The sequence below is a fragment of the Cariama cristata genome, unplaced genomic scaffold, assembly GCF_000690535.1.
Source record: "Cariama cristata isolate BGI_N322 unplaced genomic scaffold, ASM69053v1 scaffold6752, whole genome shotgun sequence".
In the NCBI taxonomy this organism is placed as follows: domain Eukaryota; kingdom Metazoa; phylum Chordata; class Aves; order Cariamiformes; family Cariamidae; genus Cariama; species Cariama cristata.
In genome coordinates this window covers 54,525-82,189 of record NW_009603217.1, presented here as the reverse complement: position 1 = coordinate 82,189, position 27,665 = coordinate 54,525, and the positions used below count along the sequence as shown (strand labels likewise).

Below are 27,665 nucleotides of genomic sequence, written 5' to 3'. Positions count from 1 at the left end.
GGTCCTTGCCACCCTCAAAGTACAGAAGTTTTCCCTCATGCTCAGCTGGAACTTCCTGAGTTTCAATTTGTGGCTGCTGCCCCTTAACCTGTCTCTGGGCACCACTGAAAAGTGTCTGGCTCCATCCTCTTGCCGCCTGCCCTTAAGGTATTTATAAGCATTGATGAGGTCTCCTCTCAGTCTTCTCTTCTCCAGGCTGAACAGACCCACTTCCCTCAGCCTTTCCTCGTAAGGCAGATATCCCGGTCCCCTCTCCATCTTCATTGCCCTCCACTGGGCTCTCTCCAATAGTTCCTTGTCTTTCTTGAATTGGCGAGCCCAGAACTGGACACAGCACTAACTGGACACAGCCCGCCAGATTTGGCCTCACCAGGGCACAGTAGAGGGGGAGGATAACCTCCCTCGACCTGCTGGCCATGATCTTCCTAATGCATCCCAAGATACTATCGGCCTTCTTGGCCATGAGGGCACATTGCTGGCTCATGGTCAACTTGTCCACCAGACTCCCAGGTCCTTCTCGGCCAAGCTGCTCTCCAGCAGGTCAACCCCCAGCCTGTACTGGTGCATGGGGTTATTTCTCCCTAGGTGCAAGACCCTACACTTGCTTTTGTTGAACTTCACCAGGTTCCTCTCTGACCAACTCTCCAGTCTGTCCATGTCTCGCTGAATGGCAGCACAACCTTCCACTGGATCAGCCACTCCTCCCAGTTTTGTATCATCAGTGACCTTGCTGAGGGTACACTCTGTGCCTTCATCCAGGCCATTGATGAATAAGTTAAACAAGACTAGACCCAGAATTGATCCCCAGGGAACACTGCTAGCTACAGGGCTCCAATTACACTCTGCGCCGCTGATCACAATCCTCTGCCATTCAGCCAGTTCTCAATCCACCTCACTGTCCACTCATCTAACCCACACCTCCTGACCTCACCTATGAGGCTGTTATGGGAGACAGTGTCAAAATCCTTGTTGAAGTCAAGACAGACAACATCCACTGCTCTCCCCTCTTCTACCCAGCTAGCTGTGCCATCACAGAAGGCTATCAGATTGGTCAACCATGACTTCCCCTTGGTGAATCCATGTTGACTATTCCTGATAACATTCTTTACCTCCGCATGCTTAAAGATGACATCCAGAATGAGGTGCTCCACCACTCTTCCAGGGATGGAGATGAGGCTGACTGGCCTGTAGTTCCCTGGGTCCTCCTTCTTGCCCTTTTTGAAGACCGGAGTGACATTGGCTTTCCTTCAGTCCTTAGGCACCTCTCCTGCTCTCCATGACCTTTCAAAGGTGATGGAGAGTGGCTTAGAAACAGTATCTGCCTGCTCTGTCAGCACTCGTGGGTGCATCCTGTCAGGGCCCATGGATTTGTGAGCGTCTGGTTTGCCTAAATGATCTCTAACCTGATCCTCCTTGACCAAGGGAAAGCTTTCCCTTCTCCAAGTTTCCTCTCTTACCTCCAGGGTCTGGAATTCCTGAGGGCATGCCTTAGTAGTAAACACTGAAGCAAAGAAGGCATTCTGTAATTCCGCCTTCTCTGTATCCTCTGTCATCAGGGCACCCGCCTTGTTCAACAGAGAGCCCACATTTTCCCTAGTCTTCCTTTTGCTACTGATACACTTGAAGAAGCCCTTCTTGTGCTCTTTGATTGACATCCATTGCCAGATTTAATTCCAAGCGGACCTTAGCCTTCCTCATCACATCCCTGCATACTCTGACAACATTCCTATATTCCTCCTAAGTGGCCTGTGCCTTTCTCCACATTCCTTAAAGTTCCTTCTTCCATTTGAATTTTGCTAGAAGCTCCTTGCTCATCCATGCAGGTCTCCTGCCCCCTTTCCTTGATTTCTTACTGATAGGGATGCACTGATCTTCAGCTTGGAGGGAGTGGTGCTTGAATATTAACCAACTCTTTTGGGTCCCCCTACCTTCCACAGCCCTAACAGATGGGACTCCTCCAAGTAGGTCCCTGAAGAGGCCAAAGTTAGCTCTCCTGAAGCCCAGGGTAGTAATCCTACTTATTGCCCTGCTTCCTCCAGGCAGGATCCTGAACTCCACCATCTTATGGTCACTGTAGCCAAGGCTGCCCCCAACCTTCACATCCCCAACCAGTCCTTCTTTGTTTGTTAGTACAAGGTCCAGCGGAGCACCTCTCCTCGTTGGCTCCTCCACCACCTGTGTCAAAAAGTTATCATCAATGCTCTGCAGGAACCTCCTGGACTGTGTATGTTTAGCTGTGTTGTCTTTCCAGCAGATATGAGGATCTTTACATGTGAGCCAGGTTACGGACCTTGAATCACAGACCTCTTTGGCATCAATAAAATAGGTATTGACAGTGATGGACAGTCAGCTAGACTGTAATTCTGCTGTGGCAGCTCTACAAGGCAGCCACTTGCAGCTAAGGGTGAGAGTGTGATTTTTCCCTATGTGAATATATGAAAGACTCACGTGGGCATGGACCTCAGACACAGGTTTTGTCCCAGTTCTCCTTCTAGCTCATTGTATTACATCAAGCAATTTGATTTGTTTCTGTTTCTTACTTGAAGATAACAATTTTTATCTCTATCAGTAAAGCACTTTGAGATTTCTGGATGGCAGCTGTTTAGCAGAATATAGGGGTGGGACTGCAGTGCTTGGACATCAGTGCCGTATGTTACAGCACAGAGAAAAGCAATACTGACAACTGTCCTCCCTCCTTTATAGCTCAGATAAGCAAGGAGTTGAGGAGACGGGAAAGGGTAGAGTCTTCCGATATGTGATGAGTGCAACTGGGTAGAGTCAGATGGATAATTAACCCTCTGTGCATACTACTTTAGCCTTTTTTGTCCTTTTCAGCCCTTTCTAAATTCTAAATTTAGTGAAACTTTAAAACAAGATGTTTTGCTTTAGAAAAATTACCTATACTTCAGCAAATGTCAAAATATTATTCCAACAAGAAATTCTCAAGCTAAAAGATTCATCAGAACCAAATCAATTTCATCAAAAAGTGGTCGAGAATAGTCTCCCTCTTGGGACAGCACAGCTGTCTACCCTGGGTAAGAGCCCAAACAAAGGTGACATAATTGGAACTCCTCCCTTTATGGCTCAAACATTTCCCTGTAGTTACATATCAGCCATGCACATTTTGCCATTGGAAATAAACGGTACAGATGCAGATCTCATTTCTTTTTTTTCAAAGCATTATTGTTTTTGAAGAGCTCTGAAATTCTGAATTAAATTACAAGGCAAATGGCAAATGATATCTTTTCTGCCTAAAAGCTTTGATATTTCCATTCTTTCCAAGTCTTCATTTATATCACTCTACTTTTATTCCATAAGTGCTACATCTAGTCATGCAAATTCTCTCAGCTGTAGCATGTTATTGAGCCGGAAAACAGAGCTATCAGTGGGAAACAGTGTAGGTATGAGATCACACCACCTCCAAAAAGGGACAGCACAGAGTAGAAAAACTCCCACCAATGGGCACTATTTCTTCTATCATATACTAATTCGTATTTGCTGCTAGCAAATTACAGAAATAATGTATTTTGAGTTTTACAAAATTGCATGGCAAAGAGAACAACAGATAAGCCTAGTTGTTGTTTTAGTGAGTTCTGCTGATATCTAAGCTACATAAGGAAAGCTTGATTGCTTTCTGATGTATCCAGAAGCCCAAGAGAGATAAGACAGCCTCCTTATACATAGTTGTTTATTTAAGCAATAAGGCACAACAGGCAGTGCATTTCTGAGTGACTATTACAAGCCTCAGGTGGTGTCAGAAGGCATGGGACTAAAGGCTGTGTGTCTTTAACTCACCAAGAAGTTCAGTGATGACCTAGAAATGAACCATCTCTTGGTGTTTCATTCCTATTATGAAAACTGAATTGCTAAATAAAAATTAGGGGAAACACTCAGATCTGTGTGGTTCCTGGGCATTACAGATGTGGATGTGACATAATGAGGAGGCAATCAGCAAGCCCCAGTTGTGTCTGGTGCCCTCAGCTCGTTCCATAATTGCTTTTCATAACTGAGTATGTGGAATCTGAGAATTCCATGTCTTGTGAAAGGAAAAACAGTGCCTGAAAAAGCTTTCTCCTGTTACTCGCTTTTTCTCTCCACCTGCAACAGCAAGTTTGGACAAGGTGAAGAGAAGAAAAAAACATTAACATGTTCAAAAGCTTCTAGAAGTCAACTCTTAGCTCCTTTTTTATTTTTTTTAATTCAGAGGTGAAACGTTTTTAGCAGTTGCCTTTAAAATTTGTAGCATGTCGGTAGTGCCAAATTTTTTAAAACATGCAAAAATTAATCTCCTAAACACTACAGCTTATCTGAAATTTTTGTTGAGTTTTGTTCCTGATGCAGTTTGTATTTATAACAAAGTCCTGACCAAAGGTACACAAGTTCTGCTTATATATTCCTAGTATTTTCATGATTTCTGTGTGCGTGTGTGTACATCTGCAAGGATTCCTCCTTCCAGTGCATCAGTGTAAAATACACTGAGGACAATGCTTTCCTTCAGTCACGATAGATCCCAGTTTTTATGAATGAATTCCTTCCCCTCTGCTTGCATATAGATTTTTTTTGGCTGTTAATGGTGCTATCAGCATTATGCCCACAAGCCTGGCGTTTCTCTTTCCAGAGGCCATAGAGTGACATATGGAGTATGTGGAACTATCCTCCCCCAGCTCTGCACAGCTCCTTCTGAATACGGCTTTAAAAATAACGGATTTTATTCCCTGCTCGATGTTCTTTGGATAATTTGCACACACACGTGGAAAAGAAAACAGACCTCAGGTCTGGGGGAAGTACATCGCATACCGCAAAATCTTTCCCACCTCTGGCACAGTTGGAGGCAGCTGGCTGCATCTGCTTATGGAAAATCCTCAGTCTAAGCGAGCATGAAAATGTCTCTCTCAGCACACTAATGCACGGTGAGGTAATTACACAGGAAGGTTTAGGCACAGTGTTGTAAAACAGGCTGAACCAAACAATGAAATAGGCAGTGCTGGTCTTTGCAGCATCCTCAGTTTGACAAGCTTTTATCTGTCACTCCCTCAGCTTGCATCAATGCTTCAAAACATATTTAGGTGCTAATGCTGGAATACTTTGTAAAGAGAGGGGAAGGGATGCAGAAAAGGAGCAGCCCTTTGATACCAAGAAGCTTTGAAAAGGCCCTGCGCCATTTATGGAATTAATTGGCACAGAGGTACATTAATCATTGGAAACTAATGTTTGCCCTGGTATGAGTTAAACTGGAAAATGCTGCTGTTAGTTTGTAATGTGTCCTATTTATGAAACGTAAAGGTTTGTGCCAAGCTCTGTAACAGTCTATTTGCTCTCAGAAGGATTTCTGCACAAGTGTACTATGACAAAGGAAAAAAAGGAAGGGAAGATTGAGTGACGTACTTCAGGAGAAGGCCAGCCCCTGGAGAGACCCTGCAGTGGAGTACTTGCTAGAGTCCACAAAAGACTGGTCTGATAAAGGACGACAACAGGGAATAAGAGAGGAAAGAAAGAAAAAGGATGGTATTAGTAAGCTGAAATATTACTCATTTTTATCATAACAGTAGGTCTGTGCTTTAAAAGACACAGCCTCTCAATTCAGCAGTATTAGTTTTTTAGAGATAGGGTGGTTGCCAAACACGTGCATGGTACTAGGTGGGCTGGTGGTGAGTTCAGTTACTCTTTAGAGGAGGAAACTTTAGGACTAGGACAGAGACCACCAGGGATCCCCCATTGTCTTCTGTCCCCTGTGACAACTCAGTGTCGCTTAGAGCCTCGCAAGGCACCAGGAACTCACGGTTTTGAGAGCAGCCATCTATGCTCCAGGCTTGGTTTCACCTACCTTGCAGGCTATTGCCATTGGTGCTGGTGCAGGTGGGAGGAGGAGAAGTTTGCGGTCTCACAACAGGCGCAAAAGCACTCTTCTGTTTCACCGCTGAGACCATGTTGGCTGGTGAGAAGGAGAAAATCCCAGAGGAACTGCTACAGTTTGAGGGGAGGCTAGTGGAGGACGCCATTGTCGGACTTGATGGCACAACTAGAGGAAAAAAAGACACCCCCCAAAAGGCATTCCTTAGTATTAGATAATCAGCAGGCTGCAGAAGCAAGAGAATTCTGCTTCTTGGACACCCTGGGTCTAATTTGAAGTGGCCAAGGCCTTTACTGCAGTTAGATTTCTGGTTGTTCACAAAGTGTTATCAATCACTACAGAAAACTCACTTGTTTTGTTTTGCAGGCATTCAGGAGCAGTAATTCTAGGAGCTCTTAAACCCTCCCTTAATTCTCTGTCACTGCAACTCTTATTCTTACAACAGTCCTGTCCTGCCACCCTGTTTCAAACTTTTCTAGTGATTGGCATTAGCCACTTCCCTAGTCCGAATCTGTAATGCTTTTGTGTAGGTGGATAAGAGGGAATCCAGACTGTGTAGGTAACTCAGGGGTTACAAAACCGATGGGCAAGGAGAGTGGTTAAAGTACAAATCTGAATCTGAAATTTTTATCTTGGAAAGGTTTGAGTTTATAACTGGCCTCCAAACCCAGCATTTTAAGCCATGCTTTCCTTGTAGCAAGATGGCTCCAGAAAGACCTATGGGGTTTGAAGCAAATTTGCAGAAGGTAGAGAGGTCTTAGTGGTGACTCAGTCAACCTGCTTGTCCAAAGTCGGCAAAAACAGTTGGGTTTCTTTCCTCTCCCAAACCCTGCTGAAACTAGGGTTTAAATGGAGTTATTCCAAAAGCTGTGAATACATACATATGTATACATGGACACACACACACACACACACACATATATATATACACACATGAAGGCCATCCAGCATGAAACAACCAGTGAGATGGCTGTTCTGCTCTGACAGTTTTTTATGCTTTTGGTCTCCTGGCACTGGTGTTTTCAGTGTCTGTTGCACAAAAAGACGTGTGGATAACTGACAGAAATCGTCCTTTTCTTTTATCTCCCAATGGGAGAAACCATTAAACCTTTCTGACAATGGCCACAGATGCTTTCTGTGTTATAACTACTAGTACCAAGTCAGTCTCCAGCTTCCCTGTATCCATCAGCTTTGGGAAAATTTGTGCTGTGGAGACTTCCCAGGAATTCTCAACGACATGAAAAACAGTCATATTTCTTATGTGATCATTTTATTTATGCAGAGGAATGGAGTTGGCATTTCATATCTCACCTGAGATAGAGAATTTTGAAAATGGAAGTCTGTTTTATAATGGTCAAAACAAATAATTCTCCCAGAGGATCTATGACCACTGTCTGAATACAGTCAATACGACATTCTCATTCAGAGCCATCGACTGGAACCTCAGCTGCAATAGCTAAGCAATGAAGCCATTCTGGTATACATCAATTGAAGATCTGCCTTTAACTAAAAGACTGAATAAAGTGAAAGTCTTTAGTTTTTCTAGATAAGTGTAGACAGAAGGCTCTCCTTTTTTTTTAGGGACTGAACTGATTGTCCAAAATGCAAACCTGCTATATAGGATGTTCAGTTTTTAAATACATATATCCTTAAATCGTTGTTTTACTATATAGTGGGATAAATACATTTGGTTCATGTATTTATCATTGAGGTTTTAAGTGAATTTGTTTTCACGTAAATAAAACCAACTACTTTTATATTCAAACATCATTGCCAGTTTCCCCTCTTATCCAACAGGAAAAAAAAAAAAAAAAAAAAAGGAGAGGACCAGTAGTAAGATCTCATACTTTCATTCTTCTTCTTGTTTAGAAACTGCTTATATACACGAGGGGGCTATGAATAATTACATATTATAGAGTAAAATTCCTGCCAGCTGGGCTTTGAATTATTTTATTTGCATTTATGTAGATAAAAATCACCCTATTTAAGTTCTTATTTGAGAATCTGATATCATATTTGTTAACAGTGAGGAAATCAATTAATGGAAATTAAATGTTCAAAGTTTCACAGTCTGACAGATACAATCTTAGTCTGAAGTCACTCTATGTCTGGAAGTACTTGCTAAGGGAGAGCAATCAAAGTGCCTAAATTGAATTGCTACTATACAGCAATTAGTTTATTGATTTAATTAAGAATGCCACCTTTTAATTTTCAGGTCATGATTGAAGCTTTTTCTGATTCAATGGATTAGGCATTAGCAGAATGACAGATCTACCAAGAAAACCTTCCAAAATATAACTAGAATAGAGAACCAGGGCTGGGAACTGAAGTGCTATTCTAAGAGGACTTCGTTCATAAATATGAAATAATACACTGCTAGAGTATTTTAAATGCATTACTGGCATCTGCTTCCAAAAAGAGATGTCTCATCAATCATGTTATATTATGAATTCAGAGTGCGCAGATTCTATGACAGTAAATTCAACTTAATAAGTAAGGTACTTTGTAACATTACAAGTTACATTATTATTAGAGTACAAAAATAATAACTGGTTAGCAATTCCCAGGTTATAAGTACTAGTTATGTGGGTAAATATTTTCTTCTAAATTTGCAGTAGCTAAGAAGACTTGGAGGTATTTTTTTAAATCAGGGTTACTATCCCCTTTTTAATTCTGAACTCTAGCAATGCAATTCAAAATAATTCATTATTGCTGCTACACCACTAAACTTATGATTCGCAGTGTAAACCCTGGTATGTTCAGCAGTCTGTTTGTCCTATCCATGCTAAGGTCTCAGCCTATAAACCTATTTATATGACAAGACCTTCTGGCCTGATTCTGCTAGCAACTCTCTACAGATGTCAGTGGAATCCTTTATGCCACGTGAGTAACGTCAGAGTAATTGCGCAGGTCCTATTTAATTTTCTCATGTGGATAGGGACTACTGAGCTGTGGGAGCGGCTGCAGAAGAGGTTCATGGGCCTTTACCAATAGAATTGTACTTATATTTAAACAGGTTACTGAACCTTTAATATCAAATGCAGAAAGTTAGTCCTACACAAAAATATTTCCATATTTGGGACTGTAGACCATAAGCCCTTTCCGCCATGGAATATATAATTTGTATGACTTACATCTTTGTGGCATCCACTGTACAGACCCTAAAACATGAACTCACATTTTACTGACTAATACTAAGCTCTCAGTGAAGTCAATGCAATACCTACTTACAAAGCAAATGGAGTATAAGCAATCTAGATTAGGTCTGATAGTAATTCATAATTTCTATAGAGGTTATGAACTATTATTTGCTCAGAGGTCTTGGAAACATCATCATGCAGCTTATGGAAATGTCAGTCTTGTTACAGTAAACTTTTCTGCCCTTCGTATCTTACAGCTGGAGAAAACTATTTTTCCTGCAGCAAGTGTCCTTTGCTGCCTTTCATATCCCCTGCAACAAAAAGTTGTGTACTGACAACTAACTTTTGATCCATTCCAACAGACATTAAGTCACTTACGCCATCCCTGCTTTCTAGCAATATTGAGGACAGTGTTTCTTATTTACAGACTATAAGGTAAGTTCTGAAACTGTCAGCCCAAATCATGAGACACATGATTCTTTTTAAGCTCTTATGAGACTCCCAAATAATAACAACAACAACAATAATAATGATAATAATAATAATGATAATAAAACCAGAGAAGAGCATTGCTGGCAATAACAATGTCTTCAAAGGGCTTCAAAGTTCAGTGCCTTGGAGAGGAGAGAAAGGACCAAGCTCTGTTTCAAGTGCTCAAAATAGAAACTAAATATTATCACAGAAAAGTCACCATCTCCTTCTAATGAAAATGTGCAAAATACAGAAAAGCCATCTAATACTCACTGGCATAGGGAGAATTGGCAGCAGATCCATTCAGGAAGGTTGGAGAACCGCCTAAATTTGACATTCCAGCATTCCCATAGCCATTCATGCTTGTTGTGACAGAGTTATAATTTGTCTGCTGAGGGGTGGTGCTTGGCACATAGCCATGAGGTGACACGCTGCTTGAGTTGCGAGTAAAACCTTTTGTGGGGAGGGAATACATTTAGAAATTGGTATTAGCCCGAGAACAGTTTCTTACACAAGCAGCTACAAGCAAGTAACTCTGGGCTACCAAGCCAGCAGCCTAGTCCAGCCATGGTGTGCATGGGAAGGGCCAGGACTGACCACCACTGCCACCAGGTAACCCAAATTGTGAACCCTCACTGCCTAGGTCACTGATGATGGGAGCACAAGGCGGGAGGACGGAGGCTACAGCCTTCACAGCTCCTCAGGCAACCCATGCCCTCAAGCAAGGACTACCACTGGGTTATAGGAACACTCACTCTAAGAGCTGTTTGTAGGAAATTAAGTAAACATGACCTACATTTTCAAAGTGAGGAGTCCATACTGACTTAAGGTATGTTAAAAGCATGTGGTTTTTGTTAAGTTTCTTCTGATGTCAGTCTCATTTAACACATCTCAAATCAGATGATTACTGCACACTTTAGAAAACATAGGGTATATTTCTCAAAGTAGTGGGATACCCTTAGTCTTTCTGCCCTGGTCTGATCATTATGTTGGTAGAAAATGACTATCAAATTAAAGTTAAAATTTGAATCTCTACCTAATTCTGGAAGTGATGTTTGGGGAAACTCATATCCAAATATCCAAAAAGATTTGTTTCTAGAAGCACAGAAATATAAAACGTGTCTTCACTCCTACAAGAAAAAATGCCAACTTTTCTTCCTACCACACAGTACATCCATAAAATATTTTAATCCAAAAAAAATTTATATTTTTTTTAGTGTAACATAAAATAATTTTGTCTGCCCTTCTAGAAAAAAGCCTCATTCTAATACTTTCTCATTAAAATAGATTTTTAAATTGGATAATAAACTGAGCTGAGCAAAGGAAAGGGGAAAATGCAAAGGGTTTTTACAAAAATGTTCTTCACAATTTTTTTTATTTTTGACTGCAGGAATTAAAACAATATTGATTTTATACGAAGTGCAAAACACTTTATTTTAAAAATTAGAGAAGCTCTGAAAATGTCTTTGTAAATATCTCTATTTTTTGCTAGTTTCAAAATCTAGAAAAGTCTAAATCTAGAAAAGAAAAAAAAATATTGTGCCAATATTATATCTCTTGCAAAACCAAACCAAATCAAACAGACAAGTATTCGAGGGATAGTTTTGTGTTACAAAGAAATGCTACATAGGGCCCAAACTGAGAGATCATCCATGCTCAGGAAAATATATAAGCAAGTACTTAACATTAAGTACATGCTCAAGCTGACAGAAATACTTTTAAAATTAGTGGGATTTAAACACAAATACAAGTGTTATTCTGTGCCAAAGGAAAAGCTATTTAGATATATGCAGAAGTGCTTTCCCTGAATTGGGACAAAACTCACTAAAGAAAGCCCCGTCTCATGACAGTATTGTGTCATTCAAAGGTTGTGCACGCGTGTGGGATGGTGTCTGTCTAAATGTGCTCCCAGCCTTCAGTTTTGAACCATCACTCTTTCACTGCTCTGCACGTTTCCCCGACTTTTATCAGAAAAGGTTGATAGAGAGAGGAAGACGAGTCTTCTTCTGACCCTGATTGGTGGCTTGTGAGGCTTCGGAAACATTGACAGCTAGTTGACCGCTAAAGGAATTCACTCCCATCATTCCTGCATGGACTGACGTGTTAGCAAGGGCAGGGAGCTGGTTGTGATTGCGGGGGACACTGTAGAGTGCTTCTGCGATATCTGCTGCTCTTTTCAGGATTATTTCCTGGAGGAAAAGAAGGGAACAAAAGAATAAAAGAGTTACCAATGTGACTCTGACAAACCTTTTCTTACACATTAAAATGAAACATTTCCCTGTCCAAAGGAAAAACCAAGATGCTTTTCTTTCTAAACCAGTTGACTGACTGATAGCTAATGCTTGTAAGATCTGCTGCCTTCATGATAAATCCTGACATCTGTGGTAAGAGAGTTGGAAGTTTCAGTCCCAGCAGCTGTGCTTCTGTATAACAACACCAACTGGCAGAATGGGGCTGGAGCCTAGACCTACTCCACCTTAAAGCTATCTTTAGGGTAAGATTGAAAAAATGACTGGTGGAAAGACATAATGTCTATCATTGCCCATATTATATAGTATCTAGTGAAAGTGGGCAAATGCCTCCAGGGTTAATAACACGTTGCTTTTACAAGCACTAAATTCACACCCTTTAAAAAAGAAAACAAGCAAACTAAACCCCACTCCAGATATGACATTGCCCTCTATATTTACTCTTGGCTTACATAGTAGTATCACATACCTTTAGCCTCTGATCTAGCTATACATCTAAGAAATAGCCATGTTTTAGAATTGCTGAAGTAGAATGCATTTACCTGGTTATTATGTGGCATACCATACAGTGCTTCTACTAAATCAGCAGCCCTCTTAAGTATTACTTCCTGTCAATATAAAAACAGATACATTCCTCTGAGTTCAATAAACTCCTTGTGGGGGAAAACAAATATTAGAATCTTTTATACTCTTCTACTAGTTGCACCGTGTTCTGTGTTTTTTTTTTTTTTTCTCCCCCCACCAGGTACACCTTAATTGTAACAACTCTCAGCAACCACTGAATGGTGTTAAACCACTAGTTCATCCTCTTCACTCACACGCTTAATCAAGTCAAAAGGTGAGAATCATTGGTGCTGCAAAATAAAATACATCACTCAATTGTCTCTACCATCTGCACTATAAACTACTCATCGGTTTATTGCAGAATACAATCCTGAGGTCATTTACCAGATTACTGCAATCAATGTCATTCAGAGCATGTTATGAATCCCTTCAATGTGTTTATTTTATTCTTAATTGCATACTGCAGGAATTGTGACCTTACCCAGCAGGCCACATTCAAAAGATGCCAAATCAGTCCTATGCTACTGGTAATGTAACCTTTCAACTCTTTGGTTTGTATCCTGATATGGTGGGTCAGGGTAGGACCCATGTACATAAAATGATGCACAAGAGGAAAACACATGCAGTGTGAGAGAACGGCCCAGTATGGTGCAGTGTTTCCTGGAAAAATTCCCTGCATGGACAGCAGAATTTAAAACAGTCTGGGATTTAGTTCTCTATTTTGGGCATATTTTTTTTTTCTCCATTTTCCTATTTGTTCCTTTGCATTTAGTATTTCTTAAGAGTATTTTAAACTGGTGTTCACGTAATAATAGCATTTCCTGTGTTCTTACATTTTACACTGTGGAAAAAATCTCTATGAACAATCTTGATAGAAAAATGTAAAAATGCATTGCAAAATTAACCCAGAAGACATTTTTTTACTTATTCTTTCAAAGCATCTAGCAGATTCCCAACTGCCAGATCAAAACCAGTCAAGACTGTCCTTTGAGTAAAACAATGTATTTTTGTAATTCTCCTCCCCTAAGTATTGCTGTAATATACTAACACGATGCTATTCACCATGGTGTATTTCTGCAGGTAGCTTACAAAAATAGTACCAGGTCTAAGGATTTTACAGTTTTCTACAAACTTTAACTTTTTAACTTAAAATATTTTACACAATAGCCATATTTTATACCAAAAAGAAACAGTAATGCTCAATTTTCATATACGGTAGACTCTGATCAGAAAATAGAGATATAATTGCATTCATTTTGCTGTCACCATAACCCCTTCAAAAATCCTTGAACAACTCTTCAAATGACAAGCTTTTAGATGCATATTAGCATTTTTTTCAATTTTAAATTCTCTATAATATAAGACAAAATAGTTGTCATACTGCAGTAACTACTTATGACATATATAATGTCCTAAATTCAAAAATGAGATGAAGGATTTTTGTACTCCCAGTAAACATTTAGGCTTGCCTTCTGCTGCACACAATCCTCTCTCAGAACATGCATTTAAATTATTTTCCACATATGAAGTGAGATGTAATATATAATTGATGGATTTTTTTAAATCACTACATTTGAAAGATTCTGAGGAGTTAAGTTGCTACAGTCTTTTTCTTCCTGTTGTGGTTGTTGTTTGGGGGGGTTTTTTGTGTAGCTTGACCGCAACAGTTAGCAATATAATAATGGACACAGACACTACAAACAACACCCTCGTACAATCAGTCCTTGTTGTTTTACCAGAATCATCAGAACACTGAGTTGCCCTGTTTGCCTCATACTGAAGATACAAACTAGAGAAGAACAGAGATGTTAATGAAAAATGTTATCTTTTTCAATCCATGATTTTAGGTGGAAAATTACTGCACAGGTGTTTGACTTTGCAAACTAGGATTTATTTCACTTCAATAGAAATTGTTTGCACTGTATATTTCACTGATGGAAAATTAGAATGTGATACAGAGCCTGCAGACTGCTTTGGAATATTGTTAACGTAAGCTGTCATTATGCCAAATTACTTAAAAAAAAGAAAGTTTAAATAGTCATTTCTGCTTTACCTGACTAATCATAGTTATTTATGCTATGCTGAGCTAAAAACCTTAGAATGCATCTAAAAAGAGATTGAAGATCATGTTAAAAAATGAGGTAATTACATGGAATCTTACAGATGCTCTACCTAATATCAAATATACTCGAGTTCTTAAACATTGGAAGTTCTTTGATGCCATATCATATTGCATGTAAACAAAACTAATTGTCATGATGGTTTATTGAAATATGTTTGACAAGTAGCATTCAATTTTCCTAGCTAGTCAATGGTTATATTTTTTCAACACTTTCAGAGTCTGTAAATTTGTTTCATACTTTCTCTAACAATATTTTCACACAATAAAAGCATTTCTTGTTTACGACATTTTTAGATCATACAAAGCAGATGTTACACAAAAACTCCCGTGTCAAATAGTGGTATCTTCTATTCCAGAGCTGATGGTAGATCTTACAGACACAAACTAGCTTTAAAAATACACGATAAAATGCTAATAGACACATGCTCAAGATATTAACTTCTTGCTTTCTGAATGCATCTTAAACCCTTTGCAGCTCTGCTTAAATTACCATAGAAGCTACTGTTACCACTCCACATACAAAGGAGCCCCAAAAGTCCTCTATAAGTTAGAGCAACAGACCTTGCAAGGTGCTTGGATTGCGGTGACCAGAAAATTGTTCTCACCTCCATGTCATTACGCTCACAGTGAAGCAGCCCCCGAGCATGTTTGTGTTCGGGATCTAATATATTGCCTTTCAATCAGAGCTGAGAGCCACTGAACACATAGACAGAACATGACGAGCAGGTCAGGAAAGCAATAAAGATTTTACAGAGCTGTCCAAGGTGCTAAATTTACTCAATAATGGGTTTGGCACCATAGTGTTAACCTCTCATTTACTACCAGTTTGAGGGACTAAATTGAAGTAGCTGACTTCATTTACCTTGAAATGTATATTTTATGACATTATGTAAGTAGATTGAAAGGGCACTGCAGTTTTAACAATTTAAAGGCTAGAGCATGTTTAAGATGAAGCTCAAATATTTATTGTATATTGCACTTAAACTATATTGTATATTAAAATGCATTGATTAAATTTGTAAAAGGTATTATAAAAAGGGACAGCTAATATAAAAGATCTATGTCTTTTAAAATCCAATTGATACTGCATGTTACCACTGCAATGGTGATAGATAAACAGACAGATAGGTGGACAGAGCAGCAGACAGACATATCAAAAACTGAGTGAAACTCACATTCTATAAAAAGAAATCTCTGCATAAGCTCAAGGTCTGTTATTCCAGATATTCATTTGTTCACATAGATTTTTCTGTGCCTTCATCTCAGAAGCCTAGATTTTCATAGCAGTAAGTGGGCATCATGTAAGGTCCTTCCAATAGAATATGCAAGTGGAAATATTTCCTGAGAGAGACAGAGTTTGACTAAAGCTAATATCTAATTTATGGGGGCATTTGTCAAGAAAGATCCACTCTTCTATTAATGCTAAAAGTCTGACAGCTTTTGGTTTAGAATAAAGGACTTTGCAGCATTTAGTTAGAGCTAAAGTGAGGGTCTTCCTGTCTTGCTTTTTATTTCAAATGAGCATCATTTTATCTTTATAAAAATAACAATTGAGCAAATATTTAAAAATGGAAAGATTACTTTAGTGATTAAATACTCTGCCCTCCATGCAGCTACACACCACAGATTGAGAGTCCATTTTGATTTGAAACTGAAGTTGGTTTTCTACTGAGGGATTTTTACTTTTTAAATTTTTGAAACAGGAATGCAATTAATATTTTAATTAAATTTTCCTCCTGAAAATACTAAGGGGTGTTTGCATAAGCAAAAGAGGAGGCTGGGTAATGAAGTCTGTTGCAACTTTGCATATTCCAATATTACTGTAGGAAAGATTATATAAATCACACTGGAATGACTGTGCTTTCGAAGCACAAAGACTGAAACTCAGATTGAATCTGCTTCTGAAAGAATGTACCTTGAACCAACATTACAGCAACTTTGCATGTTTTGTTTGTGGCATGAATTCCCTTCAGAAGAAATTCATTAAGATCATGAAACTTGCATTTCAAGTTTTATCATGACGAAAACATATTGTGTCATTTTATCATGACAAACATATTTTGTGCCAGCTTTAACAAAGATAAGATACTTCTTCTGTTGACATCTGCTTACTTTTTATTCAGCAACTAGTGGAATAAATATGCTCTGTGTCCCAAAAGGGTTATGAGCCTTGTCAGTTAAAGGGTATCTAGAGTTACACTGAGTCACTTGGCTTAAGTAACTAGATTAGATAATGTTCAAGGTACTTGTTAAATCTAAATGAATTTTGTCAAGAAGCAGCTGACCACAATATATAATACTCATCAGCCACATATTGTATTATTGAGACCACCAAAGGATTTATGTACTTGTGGAGGGCGTGGGGGGGAAGCTGTTCTAGCGTACTCTGAGGCATTTATCTTATGTGTTGTCTAGATATCATATCACCTTCTAATGCTCTTTAGCATTGTAATATAAGAGAGAGCTCATTTATCTTCTGAAAGGGTACTTAGGGATGATGATGTCATTCATACTTCCTTGACTCTTATGTCTGACCTCCTGGCTCTGCCTTCTAACTTCCTACTCTGGTGGCTACTTGCAAGAAAAAAACTCTTCTGCAGAGTCAAGATGTTGAACATCAGACTCCGGTTCCTTTCTTGACCTTTGAAAGGTCACATTCTGAAATTTCAAGTCAAAATTAAAATAATTTGTGCTCAAACTTTTTATTTGTTTTTCACTGGGTGAAACTATAAATGTGCTAGTTAAGGATATGTTAGAACTAAGTTGTGAACTTAAAATTTGTGTATGCATTGTATTTTAAAAGATAAAGATAAAATTGTGAACACCTCTTTCAAGTGTAAAGGCAAACCCAACATTTTGGTAGACAGCCATTTAGAAGGATGCCACAGATCTAAAATGCCAGCCATCTAACTTGGTATACAAGAGTTTCAGCCTGTCCAGAATCTCCTATCTCTCCACATCTACACTGAGCACTGCATTATTGTATCATTTTCAGCAATTATAGTTTTATAAAGACTCATAAAAGCCATTCAAAATGTAAAGATCCTCCATTTCCTGTAAAACTGAGGGAACTATGCCAGCCTAATGGGAAGTATAAAATAACAGGGCCATTTCACTAAAAAGATATTTGTACTCACACAAAGATGAAAACTTCTCTAGCAAACAAACAACTGAATTATTTCCATATATTATAATTGAATCATACTGAAGAAGTAAACACCATATAGATATTACAGAGACAGGACAGCAAAATGAGAAAGACAACATACTTCACTTGAGGGGTAAAAAAAAAAAGCTTCTGCTTATGGCTGCCTATAGGATGGAAGTGCACTGAATTCCTGTAAATGAATTTCAGTGGCAATTTCCAGAAAATAAGTCTACAGTGGGAGTTAGAACCTTAGCTTTTCCAAGACATTGTAGTCTCATCAGCCTCCACCCAAACTGAAAATCACAGCCTAAATCTACAGCACTAAAAACAGTCATGCATGACCTTACCACCTGCTCCACAATGAGCCAACCTTATAAATAAAATATAGAAAGCCTATATGAGGCAGCAGAAAGAACAAACACTGAAGTGCAAATGCGAGCAGGCATCTAGCCATAAACATTGAGAATCGATGATTAAAACACCTCTTAACCACAAAGGTGATAAATGCATAGCAATAGGGAAAACAGATCCTATTCAAACTGTCTCCGTTGCAAATACTGCTGACAAAAGAAGGAACAAAATTATGATGATCACCTGTAAGTCCATCCTTGCAAGTCTCTCATCTTACCCCTTTATCCTCTTTTTTAATCCACACCACTCATGCTGCTGGTCTTCATTTCCATAAATGGTGGGCACATAACAACAGCAACAGAATTAGTAGCTAGCACAGATGTGTACTTCATCTAGATACATAGTAGCATGGAATAAACTAGCATTACTATAGTTGCATTGGAATAACTCTTTGAATAAACTGACATTTGAGGGCCTGGATGCTCCCACCATATTATCATCAACTGAAGCATCTGTAAAGTAATTTGGATAGTTTTCTTGCTAAAAGCTTTGGAGTTCTCTGCTAATGTTAGGTCTCTAAGTCAAAAGGAGAAGAGTGGGTACGTGAGAGCAGATATGCAGAACTGAAATCACTGCCACTGCTTGAATCACGTCTTTTAGGGACTTTATCCAACAGTGATTACATCTATGTCCTTCAGATAGCCGTAGAACTTTGATTCTTCTAAGTATGTTTACATTATGTCTTGCCCCAGACCCCTAAGTTTACTAGAAAAAGGCATTTATAGCTACCTGCAGGAACCCTTCAGAGTTGTCAGACTTTAAATTGTGAGGCCAATCTACCTTCCATGCACATAGTGCAGGGCTGGTAGATATTACTACATTGTGCTTTTATATCTATTCACATCCTACAACACATCAGTTTGTAGCTGGTAGATAGCAGTTATATTTGGGACTCACTAACACTGTCATTAAGAAATTGAGGCTATGGTAATTCTCTGGCATCTTCTACAGCATTTCCCACAGGTTATCTTGCAAGCTCACACTGTGAGGATCTAAGGACAGATCCCCTCAGTTTGAAACATAGCAAGATCACAAAAGGAAACACATTTTTCATGCTGTACAAAGGGTTGCAATATTTATCCCAGCATGTAAAGACCAGTTCTGCACATACTTTTCCTTAGTTATGCAATCCCATCCTTCACACTATGATCAGTTTGTCAGATCCAGTGAATCATTAGAAGACAAAATAAATGAAATAGGTACAAACCAGATCATGAATGGGTAAGTCCACATAAACTCAATTCAATGGCTAACAAAAAATTCTTCACCAACTTCCCTTACAGAAATTCCTCCATCCCACCAGTTTACAGTGACTCATACTATTCCCATCTATCTAGATAACAAAAAGATTATTCCTGATTTATCCATGAACATATGAACAAACAAATGATAACATTAGATCTCTTTTCCTAGCTGACCTCAAAGGTTTGCCACAATGACTTAAAAGCACATTTTTCACTGGAAATTTTCCTTATGTACCATAGCTACCTTCACTCTCTGGGCAAAATAGAGAGACAGACATGTACAAAGCAATCTCAGATAGGAAACTCAGGCATTTCTTTTTGAAAATTTACCCCAAAACTATTTGTACCAGCATGTACAGCTCTTTGAAGCAGATGTTCATTATTGAGATTAATGAGCTTTTAGGGTTGGGGGTTTTTTTGGTTTTGCGTATGTAAGATTTTTGATAGTTCTTCCTCTGCTGTTCATAGTATTAACATTCCTATTTCTTGAAAACAGCTGCAGATGACAGTTGCAAGAAAAAAAAAAAAAAGTTATTACTCAAAGTCTTCTGCTGACCATTTTATACCCAAATATTTTTGGAAAATTGTCAAAGTCTCCTTATGGAAGAAGACGACCATTTTGAATTATTTGAAGGATCTGGACTCAAGTAAACTTTAAAAGAATTTGGAAAAATCAACAGAGACACTAAATTCTGAGACCGTTGTTCAAAGATACTGCACAGGCTGTTTTAGAAGCTTTATTCTGCGGAGCGTATTCTTGTGCCATTAGAAATATTCTCTGGAATACTGGGGATTAAAAAAAGATTAAACGTGGCTTGTGATTTCGTGTGTGGTACAATGTAGATATCCAATTCTGTATTTGTAAGAGTGAAAAACATTTTACTTAGCAAATAGACAGGTTGATACCTATTTTCTATCATTCATACACACAAAGACTTCCAAACACACATCAAGTTGTATCACTTTAAAATTGTTCTCCTATTAGGTCAAATCTAGAAGGTATTGGGTGACATAATTCACTTGACTGCATTTAAATCTATAGAGTTATATAATTATGTCCGGTATTGCAAAGCAAGAATGTCTGCTGCGTTAAATCAGAAGAGTTACCTATCAATTAAAGTGTAAATTGTACATATGTGTAAATATGTGTTTTTTCCATTTCAGAGTTGGTCTTTATTAATGCATTTACCCATATAAATACCTGAGAATGCCAAACTAGCTATTTCCTGTAAAAAACTAGTGTTCATCTACATGCAATTGAAGACCCACACGCATTTTTTTTTAATGAAGGGGAAAAAAACACCAACAAACCAAAACAAAAAAACCAACCCAACCCAGCATATCATTAAGGTCTGTGAAACTGTCACCTTTCTGGATTGTACGCTTCAGGTAGGAAGTGTCAGTAGTTAGCAACTGAGAGTTCAGGTTACTTTTAATAGCAAGAGGAAAACTGAAAAATAAGACTCATTGAAATTCTGACCTACGATGATATTCCACTATGTTCTGTGGAGACTGAGTGCATAAAAATGTTGAAATAGAGACTGGAATAACGTTGGTAGGTTTTAGTATTACAGTTAAAACACTGCTCAGTCATAACCCCTACAAATGACTACTTTCACTTACATTTTATCATCGGTATAATTAAAAGAAGTCTCTTGAAAGGGGCATTCTCATTACAACGAAGGACCACTTCAGACCCAATTGAAATGAAAAGACAGACCATAGATTAGGTGTAGATACCAAGTGGTAATTTCTAGGGAAGCATAAAATGCCAAATGTGTAACAACTGTATTTTAGAACTATGTGTTCAAAGGACTTAGAGTATTTTATTGTACAAAGAGGCTTTGGCTCAGAAAGACTACTTCAATGAACTGCCTCCTAGCATATATTCTGAGAAATTTTCAACTTTCTTATCAGAAACAAAAGGTTTACTATTATTTTTGATTTACAGACTTGAAAATTCAGCTGAAATTATCCAAAGCAAGTATAAGTGTTGAACAACCATGTATTTAAGAAATTAAATTTATCCAGCATTTCGTAGAGACAACACTATCTTTCTGTGTACACCTCCACAAGGTAAAAGCAAGCATACCATTTTATATGATTTAGGGCGCCTTTTTTCAGTGGTGAGTGAAAAGATTACCAGTGTCACTACAACAATATATTTTATGGAAGTGCCTCAAAACTCACCAATTTTTTTCAAAATACATCAATATTTCAGTAACTTTTTTGATCATCAAAAACTCTTAGCTCTCATGCTAGTTTAAAGATGAAAAAATGACAGCAAATTCAGATTATCAAAATATTAGTATTATTTCTTTCCTATTTATTAAAAAACCCCAACTTTTAGACATTTTATTTATCAGAAACTCAAATTTGGAAAAATTAAGCACCTCTATTCTGTAAAACATTAGGACTTCAAGAGACAAGATGCTATGCCCAGATGAAATTATGAATATAGTAATACTAGTAAAGACAATTAGGTCATCCTAAAGAACAAAATTAACAGAGATAAATTCCAAATTTCTTTATCTTAGATCTCCTGTAATATATGAACAAAAAATGTGTTACATTCATAAAGCACTGCTTTAAAAAATGTTTCCGTGTTTTGTTTTCATTCTCCTCTCAGCAAGCATATCATTTGTCAGCTATAGTCACAAATATATTCCAAAGCATTCTTTAAAATAAATCCAAAATGCATATCCATGTTTATACAAGTAGCATGAGATTGCATGCTATCGTACTTAGAGGACATTTCAGTCCAGCTGAGTTATATCAACATAAGTTACATGATTGACTTTTACAACAGAAAAAAAAGGTTGTACTCAAACAACTGTTATTGCCTCAATGGAAAAAAAAATCAATGAAAGTAAAATGAACAAGAGATTTTGTCTGAGTTGCAGTTAATACTACTGAAGAGCTATGGATATTAAAAGGTCAACAAATAAATTAGACCAAGTGTTATGAAATGAATGATTTGGCTTATAATTGTATTGAGTGCAAATTGTTCACTGCCTATTAGACCAGGTAATTTTTAACCATGGTGCCTCAATTACTGTTCCATAAGCAATAATATAGTTGTAAGAGCCACTAGTTCGATCGAGTGACCTATAAGACGCGCCAGGACAGCTGACTTTGCTATGATGGATCACTGAGCCTGATCTCCAAATGGTGCCAAACCTTCCCTTCCCGTGAGGAGATCTCATAAAAGAAACATTACTGTTTGATTCATTTTACCAAAATGTTTGAGTTTTCTAGTGTCAGCAGTTGAGTATAGATTGTGAAGCTCTGTATTTCTTAGAAGAACTACGACAACAGGCATCCTATTGCTTCCAGCACTCTCTGCTAAATGGCATCATGATGGTTAGGAGGACGCTTTTTCTGCTACTCAATTGGACTGTGTTGTGGGAAATACACGGCAATCATATTTTACATCACCATGTAAAGCACTGCATAACACCTAAAACTAGGCTAGAAATGGACACTGTGGGTGAGATTATAGACATTACTTCACACTTCTGCAATGCCCTGCATTCAAAGATCTCAAAGCATCACTTTAATAGGAACAAATTAAACTTCACAACATACTTTCTAGGTAAATATTCTTTCTCCCTCAGCTTCATCAGAGACAGTCTTAAAGCATAGCAGTTTGGCTGAAGTCACAATGGTCTATGGTTACAACCAAGGCAAGTTTTGTAGGGTGAGGTAATATCTTTTATTAGACCTACTGATACAGACGAGAAAAGGTACAGTCAGCACGCAAGAAGCAAGGCTTGGGCACCCAAAACTTGTCTGGTTTTTTCCAGTTATATCAGTTAGTCTGATATATTACCTCTCCCTACAAAACCCGATAGCCTTAAACAGGGAAAAGAAATTAATCTGATATTGCTTTCATGCTATGAAGTCACATACATGGTGCTTCATGAGAAGGAAAGGCAGCAGCTGCGCTTCCCCATTGCTCCTAAGGGCATGCTGTTCCCTGTAAGCGAGGGCTCAAAATATGGCAATAAAGGTCTCACCACACTTCCCACAGGACTGGGCCTTAAAGGACTGTAACTATGCATATCTGCTGTCTGCCCATATAGAAAATATACTGAAGATGTAAATGCAAATCCTGAATTATCAAATAATCTGTGCAGAAGAAATCACAATAATAAAAGCCTAATTAGAACAGATTGTACCACATACAACCAAATCCTGTTTATATTGTCACTCTGCTATATTTTTGATAAATCACAACATTCAAACAGTCTGTTGGGAGGGTGATTTTCCATTTCATCTCTCCATTGAGCAAAAAAGTGCCACGTGACTGGAGTCTGAATTTCAATTTCACCAGCATACAGTTGAACTGAATATTATTTGGCACAATACAGTGTACAACTGAGCCACTAAATGGCTGATTTACTAAATTATTATTAGATGAGCTCTTGCTGTTCCAAGTGAAAGTGCAGTCACTGTCTCTCTTCATGGTGTGTTCAAATTGTTCTGTGTTTAAATATTCAGCATGAGGCTAATGTGAACTGATGAACTGAGACTACAAACATTCACTTTCAATACAGCCAGAGAGACAGAGATGAAACATATCATGTGGCCTGCGGAGGTGAAAATGATTTATATTTAAGGATGCTGCTGCTTACTTCCATTACTACAGGATATTCTTAATTAGCTTTGTGTTTGATTTGGGAGTTTGGAAACATAGCTAAAAAACAGTTCCAAAACTGAACTAGCTGTGTGGCTATGGAGGCTTCAGAATCCCAGTGAAGCGGTACTTGAGCCTGCATCTCTGTCAGTAAAGTGCATGAGCTGCAACCAGAGTTCCGGATTTTACTACCTTTAGTATTTGAGTTGCAACTTAAAAGTATCACCTGCAATTCTGAGCTCAGCATCAGAAATCCTAGGAAGTGTAGAGGATTGAGCATAGTGCTAATTCTAGGACTTTTTGAGGTGGGGGGAGATGGGGGAAAAAAGAAATTATTTTTTTTTTAAAGGTTAAAGAAAAAAAAGAAACAATTTCTTTACTGCCACCTGCTGGAGTTGACAATAACCCTTTGTCATACTAAAAGAACAAGCATCTTCACTTAGAGGACAGTTACGGCAAGCATTTAAAATGCTGTGATCCCAGACACTTACAGTAGATTAGAATTTTTTATTGGTGCTGTGTTGCCATAACAACATAAAGACAGCAGATGACTTAAGCTAAGCTTGCAAAGCAAAAGGCTGCTCATCTGGCAGTTAAAATGAATACAGTTCACTTCACAAGTTCCCCATATGGACCCTTAGTGTATGGTAATGAGGATACCATATGGTGGGAGAAAATGCACAGAGAACAATTGTGCTCTACTGGATGAGTGAAGTGAGCAGGAAGTTATGAGGAAACGCAGGAGAGAGATTTGTGTGTGCGCTCTCTAACTCAAGGGTTTCTTTCAGAGGGGGGTTCTCTCTCTTCTTAATCTTCTTCTTAATATATACATGCATAGAAATGACAGAGAAACATATTGTACATTTTGCAACATCATTCATCATAAACTGTCAGCTGTGTTTGTAAATCAGCTTGGTAAGATCTTATAAATTTGTAATTCTTAAAAGGTAAAAGTGCTAAGTTTTTAGACAAAGTGCAGGAAAATTTAAGCACTTCTGACAAGTAGAAACATTAGTGGTAATCATTTTAAAAATGCTTGCATCTTTCTGCCTGCATGTTTAGCTGTAAATAACGCCGCAATGAATAAAAGCTTTAAAAAGGGGAGGGGAGGATGAAATGGAATAATATTTTTTTTTATTTATTTCCAAAAGAATAAAAAGTAACAGTTGATCAGAACCATATGTATGCAAGATTCTGCTGTAAATGTACATATGCTATACAGTACGCTGTACTAACCAGATCCTAAACCTGGTAAGACACAGCTTGCTAAAGGCTGCAAAGTCAATTTTGTACTACACATGCTTCATAAAAGATGAATATAAATGCATTAGTTAGACACGGTGAGCTAAATTAGAAGGTCAGGCAGGGCTGGAAGGGCTGAAATATCACACAACCAATGACTGTAATTACTCTTTTTTTAAGTCTATTAAGTGGTGTTGTTCTATCAAGGCTCAGGGGTATAGGACATGAAGTACAAGATAAAGTAATGTGTATTTATTACTCCCACGGGATCAATTTACTAGATATTTTCAGCTCCATGGAGCAAAATACACAAATGCAGCCTTTGTTACTTTCTTCAAACTGTGGCTTTTTCCTTCAAAAGCTCTGCTCCTCCAAGGGACCATGTTTACCTGTTTGATATCTTCCTGCTACCCTCAGTTAATTGTTGTATTTAATAACAACAACAACGAGGATACAGGAACAGAGAAATGTGGGGAGCCCTCGTACAGGTTGTTCAAACAAGTGGTTCAAGTTGCTCAGATGGAATGTGCGGTCTAGAAAAGCCAATCCCAGGCATGATTTTTACCGCAAGGCAAAGCAGGAATCAGGAATGGAGAATGGCATAGAGCTCCTTGTCATCATGTTAGCCCTGATCTATTAAAAGTTTTGTCATAGATTCTAAATTACACCATCTGCTCTAATCATTTGCTGAGTAAATGCTGACCCACTTATAAAGAAAACTCACTGAAATGTGTATGCACACTGTTGACCTTCAGAAAGGAAAGGGCTCCTTGCCAGCCATTTGTATGTGGCTCTGCCCTTCAGCGAGCAGAGTGGCTCTGTCTCTTAGCTCTCTCTCATTTCAGACTCTTTGCATGTTCCCAGACATGCCTCTGACATGCACCACCCCATAAGAGTGATACTTTCATAGCAGCCTCAGGCATCTTGGTCGTCTTCTCAATATCTTTGAAACTCTCTCCCTGAATATTTTCAACAGGATAAATTGAAAACCAAACCCCAAAAATCCAAACAAGACCCTCAACCAACTAAATGCCCAAATTGTTAGGAAATGAAAAAAACCCAACTGTTAAGGGTTCAATACCAATCTTAACTCTGGTCTCACATTCCTACAAATTTTACAGTACAGTGCAGAAACTGCCAAGCACATCTCATGTCCTCCTTGCTATAGAGATGAACTCCAACAGCTGCTCTTCATATGCTCCCCCTTACTTAGTACCCATACTTAGTATAAAAGTTTTCTAACAACCCTCTGGTTACACTGCGTGAGGAAAAAAAAAATCAGCTGAAAAGGACTAACTTAGGTTAAAATATAGTATCTTGAGTTAGCAGATGGAGATCCATTCTGCAGTTTCTATTGGGTCTGTCTGAAGCAGCAAACCTGAGCTGCCTTGTCTTCATTGCTATTTTAACCTCTGCTAGCAAGCCTGAGCCAACCCACCCACATTTAGAGACCACCTTTCTTTGCAATATAAACAATACCCATGTCACAATGGATAAAGGGCAGATCTGCAGGATTTCATATGGGAAAAGACAACTGCTTTTGCCAGCCACTGGTTCCTAATAACCACCTGTCTTCTATTAGTGTCCTAAACAAGGAGGTGGGATATGTCTTGGGGGGGGGGCGTCTAATGACTGACCAGAGAAAAGGAGCTGAAGGGAAGGAGGAGCCTGGTTACGTGTGCTCTCTGCTCAGCAGGGAGGCCCCTGTGTGCTAGAAAGAGAGGCTCCACTTTCATCTACATGAAGAGAAACCTAGGTAAAGGTCTCTTTCAGGAAGGATAAGGGGTCTCCTAGAGAGACCATTTAAGCAACAGGCTGGGAAGGAGAGGACGGCAGATCACAGAGGAGGTCGATGCAATGACTCGCTTCTCAAACACAGAGTGAACAATCTTGTTCTTAATTTAAATACAAGTGATGAGTTGTGAGAGTGGTGAAAATGGCAAATAAATTCTAGGAAATTGCATATAAAGAGGAATCATTGTTATTAAACCATTTAGGATGGATGTGTTTCAAATCTAGTTCACAGTTGAAACTGTTTACAGCTATAGCTGTGGAGTTTTAACAAAATTGCGGAAGCGCAACATATCTGCCAGGGGTTTATTTTAAGGATTGTAGGGTAGTTACATGAATGAACCTCAACAGACTCAACATGTTGTTGTGAACTGAACTCTTTAGTGATTTCCACTGCCACTATGTATACAAGAACCAATAATAAGCGTGTATTTGTATGCACACATGCAAACACGAGGCAGAGAAATTGCATGCACACATGCAGGATTATTCCCCAGCTCCACAGGCAGGCTTTCTACAGGCTGCTTCTACAGGACAACAATACAATTTCTTAACATTAGCATCATGGTATTTCTTTTCACTTCTCCCCAGAGATCTCTTGTTTCCTCTGATCTGCCTCCTAGAATCATAGAATTGTTTAGGTTGGAAAAGACCTTGAAGATCACCAAGTCCAACTGTTAACCTAACATGGCCAAGTCCACCACTAAGCCACGTCCCTAAGGACCACACCTACACATCTTTTAAATACCTCCAGGGATGGTGACTCCACCACTTCCCTGGGCAGCCTGTTCCA

At 38.6% G+C, this 27,665-nt stretch overlaps 1 protein-coding gene across 1 annotated transcript in view; it reads right to left on the bottom strand.

Annotated features, from left to right (window-relative positions):
- The window catches only part of EBF1 (early B-cell factor 1), a gene marked incomplete at its 5' end in the record, with an annotated part of 76,093 nt that overhangs the window by 2,257 nt on the left and 46,171 nt on the right, over nt 1-27,665 (bottom strand). The window contains 4 exons of the mRNA XM_009695083.1: nt 5,825-6,019; nt 9,736-9,915; nt 11,474-11,651; nt 12,254-12,319. Of these exons, the coding sequence (XP_009693385.1) occupies nt 5,825-6,019; nt 9,736-9,915; nt 11,474-11,651; nt 12,254-12,319 (619 nt within the window). The remainder of the gene's footprint in view (nt 1-5,824; nt 6,020-9,735; nt 9,916-11,473; nt 11,652-12,253; nt 12,320-27,665) is intronic.